Source organism: Platichthys flesus, chromosome 16 (assembly GCF_949316205.1).
Source record: "Platichthys flesus chromosome 16, fPlaFle2.1, whole genome shotgun sequence".
In the NCBI taxonomy this organism is placed as follows: Eukaryota; Metazoa; Chordata; class Actinopteri; order Pleuronectiformes; family Pleuronectidae; genus Platichthys; species Platichthys flesus.
In genome coordinates, this window is record NC_084960.1 from 2,897,905 (window position 1) to 2,916,891 (window position 18,987).

General features: G+C 45.4%; 4 protein-coding genes across 4 annotated transcripts; 2 read left to right on the plus strand and 2 right to left on the minus strand.

Moving 5' to 3' along the window:
* Window positions 1-574: 574 nt before the first annotated feature.
* Window positions 575-6,806, plus strand: LOC133970783 (heme-binding protein 1-like). The gene is made up of 4 exons (XM_062407837.1): window positions 575-963; window positions 3,833-3,971; window positions 4,842-5,022; window positions 5,336-6,806. The coding sequence occupies exons 1-4, from the start codon at window positions 886-888 to the stop codon at window positions 5,511-5,513; spliced, it is 576 nt and encodes a 191-aa protein (XP_062263821.1). The 5' UTR covers window positions 575-885; the 3' UTR covers window positions 5,514-6,806.
* A 326-nt stretch (window positions 6,807-7,132) lies between these two features.
* On the minus strand, window positions 7,133-11,532 carry wbp2nl (WBP2 N-terminal like). The gene is made up of 8 exons (XM_062407817.1): window positions 11,399-11,532; window positions 10,776-10,884; window positions 10,490-10,628; window positions 10,070-10,162; window positions 9,744-9,941; window positions 9,144-9,257; window positions 8,534-8,610; window positions 7,133-8,442 (listed from the first exon to the last, which is right to left on the minus strand). Exons 1-8 carry the CDS (start codon window positions 11,455-11,457, stop codon window positions 8,386-8,388), a joined length of 846 nt encoding a protein of 281 aa, XP_062263801.1. The 5' UTR covers window positions 11,458-11,532; the 3' UTR covers window positions 7,133-8,385.
* A 1,145-nt stretch (window positions 11,533-12,677) lies between these two features.
* LOC133970721 (zona pellucida sperm-binding protein 4-like) lies at window positions 12,678-16,840 on the plus strand. The gene is made up of 12 exons (XM_062407754.1): window positions 12,678-12,983; window positions 13,247-13,371; window positions 13,711-13,831; window positions 13,939-14,073; window positions 14,144-14,316; window positions 14,592-14,671; window positions 14,764-14,897; window positions 14,977-15,160; window positions 15,396-15,540; window positions 15,631-15,700; window positions 15,774-15,908; window positions 16,232-16,840. The coding sequence occupies exons 1-12, from the start codon at window positions 12,782-12,784 to the stop codon at window positions 16,381-16,383; spliced, it is 1,656 nt and encodes a 551-aa protein (XP_062263738.1). The 5' UTR covers window positions 12,678-12,781; the 3' UTR covers window positions 16,384-16,840.
* On the minus strand, window positions 16,630-18,906 carry rrp7a (ribosomal RNA processing 7 homolog A). Its single transcript, XM_062407816.1, has 7 exons — window positions 18,826-18,906; window positions 18,476-18,618; window positions 17,854-17,979; window positions 17,636-17,759; window positions 17,267-17,364; window positions 16,970-17,177; window positions 16,630-16,815 (listed from the first exon to the last, which is right to left on the minus strand). Exons 1-7 carry the CDS (start codon window positions 18,887-18,889, stop codon window positions 16,730-16,732), a joined length of 849 nt encoding a protein of 282 aa, XP_062263800.1. The 5' UTR covers window positions 18,890-18,906; the 3' UTR covers window positions 16,630-16,729.
* Between the last annotated feature and the right edge of the window lie 81 nt (window positions 18,907-18,987).

The window sequence follows — 18,987 nt, forward strand, 5'->3', positions numbered from 1 at the left end:
TCTCTGTTCCTGTCCAACAACACAACAAACGTTTCCGTCCCACTTTTTTCATTAAATCTCTCCTTCCTGTTTGCTCCTGCTCTCCAGCGGTGACTAACATTGCCTTCAGTGGGAATTTAAATAGACCAACCCTCAAGCACATCAGCGCACAGTGACACGGGGAGTAAAGACGAGCACCCGTGCACGGCTCTCCAAACCAACACACATACACACACAAACACAACCCTGGATACAAAGCCCGATGCGTCCTGACAAACCAAAAAGCTTGTGTCCAAATGTATGTTACACAAAACTACAGAATGTAAATATGCCTCTGCACACATCTGGATCCTGCATGAGACACCACGTGACAAACAGAGTGCTGCTGAAACCGTTAAGGGCTTCTCTCTGTCTGAGGTGAGGGTTTTCAAGGTGGTGACTTTTACACTTAGGTGACGTCACTAAGGGGCCATAAGCTGTGGAGACGCACGCTGTCATCTCGATGCTCCGCTTTTGGTGAACTTAAACGTTTGTGAGTGAAAGGTGGTGACATAAGTGAGCGTCAAGCTGTGTGGAGGAGGAGGAGGAGGAGGAGGAAGTGGAGGAGGAGGAGGAGACAGTCCATCCGTCAGAGAGGAGGCTGATTTCTTCTTTCCTTTCCGAAGGGGCGAGGATTCAGCATCTCTAATTTCCCAGGAGAGAGAGAAAGTGAGCGTATCGGTGGAAGGAAGCGCGCACTGTTCCACTCTGGATCATCAGGACACCGCTGCCCGTCGTTCATCCAGGTCCCTTCAGGAGTTGCACCAGCAACCGAGGGGAGAGGTCCAAAGCGCAAACAAAAAAAAAGAGGCACAAGGGCGCACGGGAAGACAGAGGAGCGAGGAGAGGTGACCCGGCCGAGGCGACATGTTTGGCATGATCAAGAACTCGCTCTTCGGAAACACCGAGGAGACGGAATACAAGCTGCTCAGCACCGAGACCAAGGTGAGTGAGAAGCAGCGTGAGGACACACACAACTTCACCAGCAACGTGTTTCTGTCCATTACGCACCTCTCCTCCGTCTTTACGCGCAGTAATCCTGCACAACTGTAAAGGTGCAAGATTCCTGCTCCTGTGTGCATGAATATTTCATCCGGCACTCAACCCTGAGTGGGTTATTTTAGGGGGATTCTGTTTAAAATGGACTTGTTTTCCTTCCACCTCCTGTAACCTCGCCTGCGCAGCCTGGCTGTTAATTGCTTGTGACCTATAAGGACGCCTGCCAAGCCCCAGTCAGGGGCAGAGTGTCAGCCCGGCCTGGGGTCCTGCTGCCAATCAACAAGCCACAGATTTATAAAAGATGGTGCCGAGTCGGGTTTTTAACCCTTAACCAATCAAACACACTCATAAAATCAGAAGAAGCTTTTTATTGTTCTGCTCAAAGCTTTGGGTGACTGCTTTTGTCCATTTTGGCACTGTGGACGTATTCATGGGAAATAAAGCTGGTGTGTGTGTGTGTGTGCCTTCGTGCAAGTGAAACCACAGGGCACAGGTCAACTGACGATGAGCTCACACATGTGTACACTGATACACTGACCGTCCGCTGATACAGAAAACATGAAACGTCACAGAAGAGGAAGGGCACGACCCCTCCCCCTTGTTGTGTTTATGTACTCATGTTGTGTACTTGTGTATCTGTAACGTGCGCACACTTTGGAAGAATTCCAGTAAGCCCAGTGATGTGTGATGTTAACCGACCAAATGCCCGACAGCCATTTTCGAGGTTCTTCTCCACTGACCTGTTGACCTACAGTACAATACTGTAGATGTGCATCAGGCCGTGGAATGCCAGCGCCAGCCGGGTCCTGACAGCGGCTTTGTGTGTTTTATCTTTCAATGGCAGCTAACTTTTCAAGCACAGACAAAGGATGTCCAACCGCAACTCACCGAACAGGCCGGGGAATCAAATGACCCAAACTGACACACACTCACAGAGAGGCAGATCTGCTCTGACACAAAGTACCAACATCCACGAGTCAGAAGACACACAACTGCTTAACAGTGATTTGAGACTCACATTCAGAGCGATGCAGGTTCCTGCTGAACGTCTCTGGGTTTACTATAAATCAACAATTGCCCAAAAGAGGACAACGTGGATGATGATGGCTGGTTTATAAACTGCAGAACATCATCCAGAGTCCCTGCAGTGATGGAACCGACTGTGATCCAGAGCTGACAAGTCAAAGCTGCTCGTTCCATCGAACCTCTGGAATTGATTGATGCTTAAACAGCAGCTATTGAAATCCGAGCTGGTCACCTGATCCCAGAGCAGCCGCCCGACTCTGACACTCTACACTCTTAATTAAAACTGACACACAATACACAGCACAGACTGACGCACTTAGACACTCACACACAAACAGGAGAAATCCTGTTGCTAATGAATCCAGGTCATTATTTGAACAGAAGGTGAAATGACAGTCGTAGGAATGATTACACCTTCTGTGTTGCTTTGTTCCAGACCCAGAGTAATTATCACTGCATTAGCTCAGAGGACAGCAGCTTAACACACACATGCACACAACCACCACCAAGACAAATTAATTGCAGAGCTTCACTAAAGTCAAGCTCTGCTTTCTTGGTGTTTCAACCGTACAGAACATAGCGGTTGTCCCACTGACAACCTGTTCAGTGCTCAAACCCCCGTAATTAGTGTGCAGGAGCCCGGCTACCTGTCACACGTCCGACCTTCATGAGAACATGGTGTTATCTCGTATGTGCTGAGGGACGACTGCGGCTGCAGCGTCTGATTACACACACACCACACGGGTTTTTACAGGTCATGAGTTTCCACTGGAGTGGGTTTGTAGATAAGAGTCAGTGGATGAAAAGTTGTACAGCAGCTAGAGGACATTTTAAAACCCTGTGACTGGAGGATATGCAAAGAGTCACCAAATCAAGTTACAATATGAAGACAAAATCGTCTGCTTGATATTTTTAGATTTGAATTTTCCCTCAGGGAAGAGAAAACGGGCTCAGGAAGCCGATGTGAGAACGAGAGGAAACAGTGGAAAGCAGATTTCCATTCTCGTCTTTTTGTGCGACAGAAAAAATCTGCGAAATTATCATTTTTATTTCTTAGATCATTCTTGACATTCTATCAGATTTATTGTAATAACATTATGAAACTGTACTGCAGATCCATGTGCTGTGAAACACCACATAATTGAATCCTGTCAGTGTGTGTTTGAAACCTGCATCATTCCTTCAAAACATATTAAAGTTAATGCTCAGCAGCACAGTTCAGTGACTGTGCTCCACATTAACCCCACTTAATCATGTTTGATGCAAAACTGTTGCATCATATTAACGCTGTGTGTCGAGGGGGGTGGGGGCAAGCTGTGTGTGTCTGTGTGTGTGTGTGTGTGTGTGTGTCTTTGCCTGTGCACGGTTATGTAAGACCATGCATCTCTTGCCTATTATTCTCTGTAAGCTCACTGATCCCTGCAGAGCAGAAGAAGAAATTAAATCACATCAGTGTAAATATGTTCCTTCTCCATCTTTTTTTTTGGCTGCCCACGTTGGTTTAACACGCGCTTATGTGCACACACACACACACACACACACAAACACACAAAACCCTCCAAGTGTAAACAACGCCAGTTCAGGGCTTTCGTCCTCGGGAGCAGATTGTCAACATCAGTGTGTCAGAGGTGAATCATATCTGAGCTTAACCTCTCCCCTGCGCCCATCGCCAGGAAGAGGACGACTGTGTGATTTGTGCATGTGGGTGTACTAAAGCTCCCAGTGTAGCTGTGGCTGACCTACTACGCCTGAAAGCCACTCACTGCTTTCCCCTTTCTGCCCGGCACAGGACGGAGTGAGCTTTGAGGTGCGGCGATACGATGCTGCCAAATACGCCGTGGTGTCCTCGGAGGGACGAAGCTTCGACCAGGCGACGGGGGAGCTGGTGAGGAAGCTGCTCATGTACATTGGTGGCAGCAACGAACAAGGTGAACTCATCAGATGGCACTAAGCAGAACTCACACCTCCACCAGGGCCGGACAGTCCTCATCAGGCTGCACCACAACTCACACACTCAGAAATATCAGTTCCCTGAATGTCCATGATGGTTTTCACCAAGATCCACGAATTATTCTCACAACTTTAAAGACAGTGATAAAGAAATTCCTGGATGATCCACACAAAAATGAAATGGCTTCTTCCCTGACTCCCATCACATCCTTCCACCAAGTTTCATTCAAATCCGCTGAAACATCAATATCCAAGTGGATCAGTGCACTAAGATATATTTATTTACATGAACCCATCTAATATGTATAATCTTATCTTTCCTGTTACTAATAATTGTGTCTATAAAATGAACCAGATGAGAGAAGTATGAAGCAGAGAGTTTTTTATCATCTTTTTTTTCCTTTATTTCCACCGTGTGTCCCTGGTTATTACAGCGAGTAGAGAGCAGGTTTTTTAAATGCTTCTCCTGGTTTAGTCTCTTCTGACCTGAACATGACTTGGCTTTACTAGAGGACACATTTGAATAATGCTCAGACGCTGATTCATGTTTCCTCTCTTCAGGTCAACAGACAAACGTAACCTCGGCCGACGAGAAGTTCAAACCAGATCCTTTCATTTGTCTGCTCTTTATAGCGGGGGGGGGGGGGGGGGGGATTTACATGGCCTGTTGTGCTGCGTCTGGATGGAAACTATCAGTGCTGACATTTAGACAATGATATTATGAACTCAACACAAAGTCTCACATCCTGACCTTTAGGTTCCGGGTTCCTCACTCTGCAGGGGAACCGTTAACTCTGCTCCTCTCGACTGTTTAACTCCACCGTCTGACTCGTGTATCTTCCTCCAAGGTGAGGCCATGGGTACAGCCGCGCCCCTCATCATCACGGTGTACCCGCGGAACGACGGCGTCCTGTCTCGCCGGCTGGTGGTGGGCATCCGTGTGCCCACCGCGTACCAGCAGAGCCCCCCCACTCCCAGCGACAGTGCCATCAGGATCGAGGAGCGGCCCGGCATGACGGTCTATACTCTGTATGTTAAACACCGAGTTTCACCTTTTGTGTGCATGTTGATGTGAGAAGCGAACACATGATGCTACCTCACATGACCCCAACGCACTCGTAGCCCTAAGCCCTTATATTTAGAGGCCTTAGTTGATGTTTTCAGATTCAGAGAAGGAGCTGCTCCTCTGGCAGATTCACTCGACCTCACTGCTGCATGTTTGAAAACTCCCTGTGTGTTTCAGCTCCCTGTTCTTTTCCAACGAGACAGTGCAGCCATTACAAAGTCCACATAATGACCCAGCACTAATTATCCACGTCCTCTCCGTGTTCTCTCTTCTCAGTCAGTTCGGAGGCTTCGCGGCGGAGAGCGAGTTCCGAGCGGAGGCCTTGCGTCTGACCCGCACCCTGGGTGAGAGCGCCCCCTTCCAGCGCAAGCAGTACTTCTGCTGCAGCTTCGACCCGCCGCTCAAGCCTTATGGACGCCGCAACGAGGTGTGGTTTCTACAGGAGGAGCCGTAAGGAGGAGGCGCCGGGTCGCAGTCCAATTCTCCTCCCCAACCGTCACCTCCCTTTCCCTCCTGTAGCTCTTACAGTATTTGATTGGTCGGAGCGATGTGGCGACCTTGTTGACCTCTGAACACACACGTGGACTCACAGATTACCCGTGTTGCCTTTACCCACATTCATCATTTTGCTTGTCATATATACTTAATGGTTGCCTCACTGAGGTTAAGTGTTGAAGCAACGGGAGGATTTAGAACTTCAGCGCAGCATCCTCTCATTTCATTTTCACTTTTTCTCTAATTTGGTTTGTAATTAAACTCGGAAACACAACATGTGATCACAGCGACTAAAGGCTCCTAGACGAGCGTAGAGTTCAGAAGGGATGGAACTTAGTGGAATCACATGTTTTTCATGCAGAATACTTTCAGGACTTTGAGTTTAGTTCTCTGAGCCGAGAGAAAATAGATCTTACAGACTTTAGTTAAACTGGTTTGTTACTGCCACAGGATTACAGGTGTGGATCAGGAAGTAGCTCGCAGAATAAATAGTATTTAAAAACAACTGAAGAGATTTGAAGATGAAATAACCTACTCCACCTCAATCGGATTATTATTTCATCCTTGTATTATCTAAATTATCCAAACAAATAAGTTAACATCCCCTCGAAAGATACACTTTAATTACAAGCAACATAATTTATTCACTAGAATTAATTACATGCAAAACAAATCCATGACTCCCCCTCACTGTGCCTGAACGCAGGAGGAAAGGTCACCGTCCTCCCACTCACTGAGAACAGCGAGCTCCCTGTGGACGGCACGAATACATTTCAGATTCCTTTCCACTCTACCTGACATTGAAAAAAGAAATAGCTAAAGCCCTGAGTTTCCCTTTGGAAGCAGGCGCTTGTGACGGGCATGTTCAATCCTCCCTCTGTCAGTCACAGTGACAGAGGGACTGACAGAGGGGGACATGGGTCACGTGGTCTCTGCACATCAGATTCATGGTAGTTAAAAGCACACGTCCTTTTCCTGAGTGAGGAACTGGAAGAAACAGGAATCGAGCCATGAAGTAGATCAGGTCTTTATGAGTTGATGTGTGGAAAGCTGTGAGGGGAAATTAACCAGTCAGCTGATGTGTTGGTCGAGAAAGAATTTGTGTGTAGTGACTATTTTGTGTAACATCTTTATTTATTCAGACTCTTGAGACTTTATGTGAAACATCTGTACATTGTGATTTAATGTGATAAGAGTGAATATAATGTTCAGGTTTGGTAGTTTCGTGACATAATAAACATGTTGCGTAGTTGTTTGTTTCTGGGTAACATGTATAGAACAGACCTCTGAAGACCAGATAGACACCATTTCTAGTTTCACATATTATACATATTTATAAAAGGTGTAAGTCAGCTTGAATCATTTAATTTCGAAATGATTGCCAATAAATTAAGGAAGCTGCAAATTTGAGTACTGTTTGGATAAATAACAGTTTCAACATTAAAGCATGAGCATAATTACAAATTTTCAAACTAAAGATATAGAAATGTCTCTCAATGGTGACTGTGCATCTCAGATATAAGTTATTTAAAACAGACTAGTGACAAAAGATTAATGACAAAAAAACACTTCAAAATGTGAAATTTAATAAATGACATTTATTAGATTTTAACTGACAGACAAAATTCGGCAAAAAGGGTACAAGGAATTGAAAAGAAATATTAATATACAGAAATTCAAGCAAACTAAAACTCAAATCGCAAATCGAACCTCTCTCCACTACTGCTGTGTGCAAATAGTCCTTCAAACAGTTGTTAACTTTAGATCTGGTTACACAGCTTGTTGGAGCCTTGCCTCAGTTTAATTAGGAATAAATGGTCGACGTTCACAAGTTTCAATAGCAGGTAAAACACTCTAGGCCCTTCATATAATCCACGAGGCCCAGTAACCCCACACTGGTGCAATGACTCCCAACAGCAGGGTTCTGGTTTCAGCCTTGCATTCATGAATACAACAGATGTGAAAGGGGTCAAGCAGGTAAACCCAGGTTAATCAACCTGTGACCTTATTATGTGTGGTTAAAATATTGCACATACAAAGAGTTGTTATGTAAGAAATCTATCTGATCCCCTGTTTCTTCAAAGCCGACACTTCTCCCTCTGATCATCTGTAACTACGCAGGGGACTGGGAGATATGAATCTTAAAATAACTGGAATCACTTAGACTGAACACAAGCACATGAGTCGTATATGAAGGAAATGTTAATCAGGCGGATAATGTATCACTGAACACTATTCAACCCTTTTCTGGTTCTTATATTGATAACAAACACTCAATGCAAATCTGTATAGGAAGGAACACACGGTTCTTGCAACGATACTGCAAAAATACTTATAGAAGTTGATAAGGTTAATATCTATAGACTCTGCAATCAGGAAATTGCTACAAAATGTTTTGGTAATAAATCTGCCTTTAGAAAATACATTCCCCGCACTGACTCCTCCTTTCAGCGAATAACCAGGACAGTTCTTCTGCCCTCGCCCACGTGTCCAAGACAGAAATAAAAATTGAATCTCATCACAGGAAATGTTATTAATAACGAGGCTCCGCAAAGCCAGAGATTTAAGTTGCCAATCATTTCATGGTAATCACTTGAACTTAAGTATAAGGAATAAAAGCATTTCTAAGATGTGATTCCAGTATCCAAAATATCATTCATTCACTCACTGGGGAATTATCACTGACATCTTGAAAGCACTCTATTACTTGGATCTTCTTTTCTGCATTCTACTCGAGTGAGTGTCCATCAACCCCACTCCTGACTTAAGGAAATAGATATAAGATACAGAGGAAGAGAGAAGAGTGTCATCGAAGTGATGCTGCCTGGGCCTCAGTTGTCTTTCTTCTTGGGAATGTCTGGATAAGGTGCATAAGGTGGAGGCCGCTCCTGTGTTGGGATAAAGAACACAAACATTGTATTATTACCTTCTCACGAACACACAACTGCAACTGAAGAGAAGAGATGGAGAGCAACTGACCATGGGCATGTAGACATTGTGTGGATTACTGGGGTTGTAATACGCGCTGCCTGCTGCCTCAGCCGCCTTGGAGTTACCTGTGCGTAAAGTGAGACGAGACAAGAGACAGGGTTTACAAAGACAGACAGAGATGTCTGCTGAACATATTTAGTAACAGACGCTGCAGCTCCCAACACTGTGTGGAGAACTGATGCGAGGAGGCGCACAGTATGAGTCAAGTGAAGCACAACAACTGACAGCTCCCGAAATGCTCCAGACAAAATCCAGCAGCACGGAGGCAAACGTCCAACTCAAGCTCTGTCTTGAAATAAAAAGATCAGCCAAACTGACATTTCAGCAGTGACCCGACTCACAGCCTGAGCAGAGTGAGACTTTTCACTGGAGTCCACAAGGTGCAAAAAGAGAAAAGAGGACGTGAGGGAGGAGAAGAGGGTGGTTTGTTGATTCTTTGTAATTTTGATGTGGAGCAAATGAGACAACAGCACTTTTTTTGGGGGTATGCTTTAAAGTGATTCACTTTGAGGCAGACGGATCAGATGTGACAGGTGCAGTGACGCAGACATGCAGATAGGAAAAGAGAGGGAGAGAGGGGGAGGAGAGAGAAACAGACCTGGAGCTGCTTGTGGTGCTGCTGTCCAATTCTGAGGGGGTGCAGTCCAGTTTTGGGGTGGCCCAGGGTAAGGGGGAGGGGGGGCCATGTAGTCAAATCCAGACGGGTACATTCCTGGAACACATAAGATAAGACGAGTGAGGTGGATTTCCAAGGTCAGTGGAGGTTACAGTCTGTCAGCAACTTGTTACATGGACCAAAAAAAACAACAATAGCATGACAGGGAGACAAAGAAACTGCAGAATTATGTGTGCCTCAAGCATTATTAATGCAAAATCTGTGTATACAAAAATAAACATGTGTAATGCTTACATGAGGATACCTGACCCGAGCCCTAGAGGACCTGCTGGGAACCAATACGTTCTAATTGGAAATGACTGGGGTCAGGTTCGGACACAAAAACCAGGCTGCCTGTCGGGTTCAGGTCAGGCTGCTCAGACAGAAAATTGCCGCCCAAACCACACTTGAATATTCATGCACATGTAGGGAAGCAGAGCCTAAGAGCTCTAACCTTCAACCAACCTTAAAGAAAATGTATTTATCCTCTGTACCTGCAGCAGACTCTAGCGTTCAAATATTACAAAGCACTGAGTTGTGTACCTGCAGCAGCTGTTGGATAGGTGTAGCCCATGTTGTCAGGAGCAGCGGGAGGCGCCTGGTAGAATCCATTCTGCTGGGGAGGGGGTGGGTACGGGTAGCCATGCTGAGCAGGTGGGGCTGGGCCGTAGCCGTTCATAACCCCAGGTGAAGGGTAGCCGTAAGAGGCAGCACCATTCTGGGCCGGACCAGCACGAGAAGCTGCAGTGGAAGACAGTGTCTCTGGTTTTCATTCACACTTTGAGTTTTTCCTCACCTTTTTTCCTCCCCCTCTTCAAATGAATATTCAGGATTGTAAAATCGTAGATGAAGTAAAATAGCATTCATACCATTTGTGGCCAGTTTGAACAGATGCTGTCCCAGTTCGATGGCTCCTCCACTGGTGAATGACATCTTGAAATGAGCCTGGCCCTCCCAGCCACCTGATGACAGAGGCGAACACAATTAGAACAAATACAGAAATGCAGATTCTTCACATTTCAAACCACCAGAGTACAAAGTCTTTGAGCCTGTGTGAGAATACAGCAGAAACATGTCTATAGAATCATCAGTAGCAGGTGGGCGTGTTGATGACAATATGACAGATGTGAAAACTGGAATAACAAAATTATCTCAAGATATAGCAGAGGAGCCACAAACATAGAAGACACTAATTGGAAAAAAGGATGAGATTCAAGAGGTTTTGGTGAGCTGGATGTCTGGACCCAATATCCCGGGAGATTGAGAGTAAAAAACAAAAGACCACCTACCGCCTGGTTCAGCTGTAACTGTCCCTTTAATGTAGTTGGCTGCAAACACTGGCTGCTCAATACTGCAGCCCTTCATCATATAATAGGGGAACATGGCCGACCCCAGGCAGTCCTTGGTGTTACTGGACACAAACAGCAGCTACACCAGCAATCGAGAGAAGAGAAATGTGGGGAGAGACACACAAGGACCAATGAGAACATGAACACTGTCCAAACAGGAGGCCTGGAGGGGTATTTGTTGTACTTGTATTGACAGTATTGACAGTGTTAGCAGTATTGACAGTACCCTGTACGGGGTGAGGAACACTGAGCCCTTCTTGGTCCCCTTGAGCAGGTCGGTCTTCCCTGAGACATCAGTGAAGGACAGCTCCACGTTCTTACACTCCCTTAAAACACTGAGGTGAGAAACAACAGACACATATCAACCTGTTACAGACACTGGACACGGAGGAAACACAACAGATCATCACAGTGTTGTACAACATATGTTATAAAACACAAACCGCCTCTCACAAGCGGAAGTTGACCCACGTTACTCAATGTTTTCAACGTGATGTCAACATCCTGCTTCCTGTTTTGATAGTGTGCTAACGGTAAAGTTACCGTCGTTACGCAAAGCAGCTGTCAGGACGTCACACAGTCTAAAGTCTGTTGACAATAATACAAAACAAACATAACTGCAACACAAACGGTGAACACAACAGTTGTATTCCGTCTGTAGTTTTTCCGTTCACAGCTGGGCTAGGTATGCTAATGCTAACCAGGCCAGCTAGCAGGAGGTTAGCACCGAGTTGACGACGCACTGGAGAAGTAAACACGTCACACAGACACACAACACTTTCTCTGTGCGACCGGGTGGAAACAACTCAGACACACACACACAAACACACAATCGACACGGACACGCACCTTTCTCCGTTGTTGATCAACACGCCTCCGTTCTGCGAGTGGTTGCGGTTGAGCGCCATGTTTGTGTGTCGGTGAGCCGCGTCCTGCTCTCTGCTGTCCGGCTGCTTCCGTCTCTGAGTCGGTGCCTCTGGGGGGGGGGGGGTGCCCTACTGCGTCACAGGCGTTACGTCACCAGGCCCCGTGACCACCTCGTGACTGCCATCATAGCGGGCTGACGTCACTTTTCCGGCTCTAACAAATAATATATATATATATATATATATAAATAATATATATATATATTATGTATATTACAGTATATTACAGTATATCTGTACAGGAGAATAGTGCCGGTCTCATTCCACAGATTGTCCCTTCTCGCTCTGAGCAGATCCCAGGTCAGGTTCTAGATAAAGGACCAACTGGACACTGTAGCGTCTTCTCTCAGGGACGTTCATATCTAACTCAGAGGCTCCAGACAGAGAGAGACCAGGGACAAGACGTAAGGACACAATGTGATTTAGGAATCAATACTTTAGGCTCAACTGTCAAACAGGATGTGAACACCTACATGTAACATAGAGGGTGACAGCTGTTCTAGTCATTCATGGATGTGACCGTATATAACCAACCCCCCCAGGGGACTACTGTCTCATACAGGCATTGACTGAGTGCATTGAACCAATCAGTGATTGGATCAGTCAGAATTCTCTTTGGTTAAAACAAAGATAAAAGTGATGAGACTGTTTCTGGAGAGAGGACAGAATGATTAAGAGTCTGTGAAGTTAATGTTAAACCACAATGTGATTCAGACACTCAACCTTAATGTCACATAATTAAGAACAAATCAAGGGTTAACAGGCTTAAAGCACTTTGTTTCACCTTTTTGCTCAAACATGCCCTAAAGATATCATGAACCAGTGAATACCACTGAAAACCTGTCATCCCCAATTCAGATGACATGATGAAAGCATGTCCACATGTACAACAACAACAGTTCTACATTCAATTTATGATTTGGAATTCGTCACAGCTGAAGGAGCCTCAACAGATGCAGATGCTGACAGGATGTAGCAGTGAGTGGAGGTTTAGGATGTGGCTGTATAAGAAGTGGATGGGAACAAGCGCTGCCATAGGGCGACAGGGAGGAGAGCTGGAAAGGCCTTAGCCTGTGTTGTGTCATTAATTCCCTTTTTTTTTCTGTCTCACTCTTCTAAGAAAGACAAAGTGTCTGACAGTTAATCAACTTTGTTCCATCCCAGTGGACACACACCTCTTTGACACTCTGCATGATGACAAGCTTCAAACCAATCAACACTAATTAACAGGTGTCACGTGACCCACAAAGAAAAGAGTCTCTGGAGCCAGGAGACGTCTCAGTGAAAACATCCCAGCGATAACAAGATGAGTTATGGTTGTGTGAAGCTTTGTTGGATTTCTTTGTGTGTTGCGCTCGTGGCTCAGCACTGCTGCAGCGTGTCCAGCCTCCAGGTGGAGAGGAGCCCCGAGCAGAGGAAGCTGCTCGTCCTGCCCAGAGTCACCTGCTCGGTCCGGAGGATAAAAGCTGTGTTTGCTCCACTGGTCAGAAACAATATTCATGTGAGAGGTAAGATTCAATTCAATACGCTGTGTGCACTCATGTGTATCTTGCTTTTAAATTGACCTTTGTTTGCCTTCAATTTTTCATTTTAAACTTGTAAAGTACCTTACAAAGGTTTGGTTATTATTACGATTATATTGTATTAACTGTTCTTATTGCAAAACAGCACATGTCCTCACTGTGGGACAAAAAGTGTCCTTCCTTATCTCCTTATCTGAACCCCCCCCCCCCCCCAATACTAAAAATGGTATATTAATGTGTTTTGTCAGGTTTGTCCGGGGCCACGGTCCCAGTGCCTCAGACTGAGGACTCGTGTGGAGTGATGTCGAGCAGAGAGAAGAACCAGAGCATCTCCTTCTTCAGCAGATACGACAGCTGCTATGTTCAGATTGAGGTGAAAACACTAAATCATTCAGTGTGAGAATTTGATTAGCAAGATCCTCAGGGAAATAAAGCACAACACATCTTTATACTTTGGTCCTAAAATTAAGAGTTTTTTCATTTCTAATTGTGGCTCATAATAAATGAATGAGAACTTTTTAATGGTACTGGCACATGGAATTGTAAAAAACAAATTATGAATCTATTTACGCAGCAGGAAATGTTGGAGATGTTTCAGACTTGTTAATAGAAATGAGTCATCCAGATGTGCACTGTTTGTTTATGTGTGTGCATGGAAATCCACTAATGGTGGCTTCCTAACGTCCATGTTGTGATGACCTTTGACCCTCAGAGCACCCGAGTGGTCATACCTCTGCATGTGCAGCTGAAGGGAGAGGATCAGTGGTTCAGGGTGAATATCAGCTGTCCTCTGATCAGGAGACAGGGCGAGCGGACTCCTCTGAGGCCGACATGTGAGTGGAGACGGCTGATGGAGCAGCTGAAAGTCAATGGCAGATGTTTCTGTTGATTTCTTTTCACTGCACCAGCTCAGGAGCCTAAACACGCTGCTCTGCTCTAGTGTTGCCTGGACAGTGTGGCACAGACCGAGCTCTGCGAGTGGACTGTGGCCATCAAATCATTTCCAGTGATGCCTGCTCCAAACTGGGTTGCTGCTATGATGCTGATGATTCCACCTGCTTCTATAGACTCAACGGTGAGATTGAAGCCATATTGGACACTTTGCTCCTTTTCTAAACGTTTAATATAAACCTTTCATCTTCCAGCCTGCTCTCTGGACGGACACTTCGTGTTCTCGGTGCAGGCCACAGACACGGACCCGCCCGTCACTCCCAGCCGCCTCATCGTCAAAGATCAGCCCCAGTGTTTCCCTGTGGTCGCCACCGCGGACACGGCTGTGTTCAAGATCGGAGTCACAGACTGTGGTGCAAAGAAGAAGGTGATTCAGCTGCTCACAGAGAATCTGATATCTAGCACTAGCATAAAATATCACTTATTGTACAAAGGTCAATCTGGAATCATATTGAGTCAAAGCAAGGGTCAATATCATTTTTATAGAGTCACAGGTTTAAAACTGTCTTACAACAAGAGCTGATTACTTCAGTGAGGCTGATTTCTCTGTTGCAGCATTAAACTTTTTTACTCCTTGTGAATTTCTTTATCAGTGAAAAGTTGCTTGAATCCACATCCTTCTTTTCTCTGCCTGGCTTTTAGGTGGAAGGAGATGTTGTGATCTATGATGTGGAGGTGGAGGAGCTGCACACTGACAGAACATCCACACGTTCTCCGTTCAGGTCAGCTTTGACTGCTGATGGATCTGGCAGAGGACTTACTGGTTATGAAAACATGATATGGTAGTGATGTACTGGTATGTGTGGGGTTTTAGTCTCCAGGTCCAGTGTGAGTATGCAAGATCAGATCTGAATCCTGCAGCTGACGTGAGGTCCTTGTTCCCATTTACAAACCCCCCGCCCGTGGTTGCACTGGGAACCATCAGAGTGCAGATGAGAATAGCCAAAGGTGATGAGATGAAGAGCAGTGCGCTTGTTTGTTCCTGAGAACAAACCCTGAATGATTCTATTTGGGATTCTTGTTCTAGATGCATCCTTCACGTCCTTCTTTCCTGAGGAGAAGCTTCCACTGAGTTTGCCTCTGCGTGCAGCTGCTTATGTGGAAGTCTCCATCGCACAACCCTCCCCAGACCCCACCCTCTCCCTGCGGGTGCAGGATTGCTTTGCCCACCCGGTGTCCAGACACTCTGTGTGGATGCTCCTGTATGACGGGTGAGACCAGGGAAACTACAGTGGTAACATAAAAATCAAACTAGAAAGTCAACAGTCAAATTGCACAAACTCATAAATATCAGTTCTCTAAACATGTCTGATTCATCAAGATCCGATTATTAAGTAGTGATAATTAGTTTCATAGTTTTTGCACAGACATGGAGACTTTACCTCCCTGTTGACAGTAACTATTTCCATGGATTACTTGGCAGCTGACAACTGAATCATCTCCTAGATGCCCGAATCCTTTGGACAAGATGAGAAGCTCTGTCCCTGTGGACCAATTGGGGAGGACGGCCTCCCACTCCCAAGTGAGGAGGTTTGATGTGAAGACATTTGCCTTCTTGGACCCTCAAACGGGAGATCCCAGTGAGGAGGAGGTCAGGTTTCAGGAGTTTATTATCTCAACTAACTAAACCAAGCAAAACAGATTCTATGGCGACTTGTTCACTGTGTAATCTCTCTCGTAGATGTTCTTCTATTGTTGGGTGGAGATCTGCACAGACGATGTTGACTGTGCACAGAGTTGTGCCATCATTTGTGAGTACTTCATCACCTTGTGTATCACATGTTTGTCTGTGTGGTTGTTAACCCCCCCCCTCTCCTCTCCCAGCATCTGAGCGCGAGAGACGGAGAAGAGAGACCACGACTGAGTCGGACCAGCTCCTGTTGGTTTCCTTAGGGCCTCTGCTGCTGGGACAGAACAACACCGAAGTGGAAGATACTCTGTGTGTGAAGCAGGACACAGGTGACTCCTGTTCAGCACAAAACTAACTAGAACTTCACTCCTTATGAAACCACATTTAGATTCAGATTTCTATATGGATCTCCACATACTCCTCCTTATCCACACCAAATATCACGAGATTATTGCGAGATTATCTGCTTTGTATTTTAAATAAAGTTCTCTGCATTATTTCTTGAGATTGTCAAATGAAAATCCCCCTCAATCGAATCGGCCCCATACCCCACATCTCAGCCAAGTTTCAAGATCGTTTTTTTACACGTACTCCTGCTAACAGGCAAGCGGCATTGAAAACCTAACATGAAGGTTCCTTCCCTCTTCCACAGTGTTCCAGGTGCTGGTGTACATCCTCTCTGCTGTCGGTGCCGCCCTGCTGCTGGTCCTGCTCTTCACTGTGTGGTTGAGCATCAACCGGTGTCAGAAGACAGAGATACAGAAACCTTCTGAAGCACAAGTTGACAGTGAACAGTGCCAGTAAATCATTTGACCTTCTCTAATGTGCATTCTAATTTATTTTGACCTTAGGTTTGGAACATCAGACACTGGTGGGATGGTAAAAAGAATAAGAACGTGCAAGTCATTGGGTTTGGGATAGTTCTCAAGCTGTGATGTTGCTTGTCTCCTCCTGGATGAAACTTTCAAACACTCTCTGGAAATCCACTTTACCCCCCCAACGTATTTCATCTCCTCTGAGGTGCAAGTTATTCAGTAATCATGCAAAATAGTGAATCAGAATAACAGTTTATTAACACATTCCTTTTATAATAAAGGTTTAACAAAAAGAGAAGCAGTGAAATGAGTGAATATGAATCTTGGTAGTCGACTCAGTAAGGTCTGAACTTCCTCTGTTGTCTCAGCAGAGCGATTTTCTGTTTATCCTCCTCGAACTTTTTCCTTAGGTCAGCAATATCTGAAAAATAAAGACTTGTATCAGAGACTCTGATTTTGCAAAGCGTGATTATTTCTCTTTCAGACGATTTCTAGCCTCCAGGGTAAAGAATAAACTAAAACGACTAATTCTCGTAAATGTTTACAATGGCGCCGTTTAAATATAAGCAACTTACGTTCTTTTTGTGTGTTCCTCTGCTGCCAGGAGTAGAAGTTCATGAGCTCCTTCCTCTTCTTCTTCCTGATCTCTTTCTGTAGAGTCCTCTTATTGGCTGCCTCGCTGTGGGGACGGGCCTTGGCGCCCTTGTGACCTTTGGTGACCTTCACCCAGCCCTCTTCGTCCTCTTGCTCCTGCGCGGCCTCCTCCTTCTGCTTCTCCTCAGCCTGTGACAAAAACAAAACCCAGCTTCAGTCACATGTTCTGAGTAGAAAAGAGGGGGGAGAGGGTGTGTGTGATGCAGCAGAATTCTCACCTCTCTCTTCCGCTTGTCGTAGCCCTCCATGAAGGAGTCGACTTTTTGCTGTAGCTTGTCCGGCTGAATGAAAGACTCTGTGTACTGTTGAATCCATTCTGGTGGGAGGAATATACCACAGAACATGTGTCATAAGGCTGAAACTCTTAAGATCCGGATCAGACCTGAAGTCAACATCTGTCCTAAGTGGTCGGATCCCAAGTGGTCAGCGATAAGAACACGTTTGAACCCTCATGAGTCCTCAATGTTCCTTGAGATCTGGTCTAATACTTGGTCCCCATTTAAAAGAACATTACCACCACAGTATGAAATTAAAAGATAAAATAGTATGAAATGTTGCATTAATGAGGAAACGAGTGCACGACTCACTCTGCACTCCGGTCTTCACGGGATGCTTCTCGGTGCAGACCACCAGGGGCTCGTCAGCCGGGTGGGATTTAGCTGAACTTACACTGGAGGATTTTTCGAACACGATATATCCCACTTTGAAACCCTGGAAGAGGTGGAGAGAGAGACACCAGGTAAAACACTCGTAGTGTGAATGTTTTGCAAACAGCAGCAGCAGGAGGAGGAACCAAGGCACCGACCTTCTTCTCAGCTGGTCTGAAGAGCTTGCTCAGTTTGGGACCGGACTCCTGGAAGGAGCCTGGATGGTCTCTGAGCTCCACCGACTGAACAGAGCCGAACTGGGAGAATAACTCGGTGACAACGGCCTGGAACACAAACAGCAGGAAGAATGATATCTGGTTCACGGTATTAGGAACGATCCGTGCTGAGACAAGACCAACGTCCATCACACGACTCAATAAGGAAACATATTGATTTAGCCTTGTATCTCAAGAACCTTCACACTTTGTCTGGCACATTTTGACACTTTTTATGCCAGATTAGGAATTTCATCTTTAAAGCGTTATATTATATTCTTTGTTTAGACATGTTCAGTGTTTTTAGGGCAGCTGCAATATTCACCTTACTTTTATTCTGCTGTATTATTGTGAGTCTTTTACCATATGTCCCTTTGCTCTGGTTATTGTTTGTTGCACAATGTTGTGTCAGCTGCTGCTTTAGCAATAACACTCTCCCCATTGGGATAAAGTTGATTTGATTTGATCTATATTTTATATTTGATTCTCACACTGATAAAAGCCTGTGATTAAGTCTGAACCTATTCAGAAGACGATCCCAGAGTCACACACACACACACTGTACCTCGGAGCAGTACGGGGGGATGTTGAGGACAAACAACGTCCGGTCCAGAGGTCTGTGTGAATTCTTCTCTGCTCGAACTTTGTGCTCTTTCACATAAACTGTGTGTTGAGCTGCGGAGTCGGAGCTGAACTTCAGGGACAAGACTGTTAAGAAGAAGAAGAAGAGAGACAGGGACAGAGAAGAAGAAGAAAGCGACACGTTAAACATCTGTGAACATCAGGCGAGCCCGTGTTGTCCGTCCTAAACAACAGCTACAGATCAATAACCTCCATCACAGTCAGATCACAAGGAAAAGCTTCGATCCTGGTGTAAACACGTGTTTAAAGATTCTTCATTTCATCACAAAGTACCTGCGAAGCCTCCAGGGATGATACAGGGCTGCCCACTAGCATGTTTCCTCTTGGACGCCGCCATTTTGTTGTGACCCCTCACACCGGAAGTACAAACCAAAAGTAAAGAAAAGTATTAGAGCGTGTTTTTTAATAATATTGTATATTTGTATCCGTTACTAA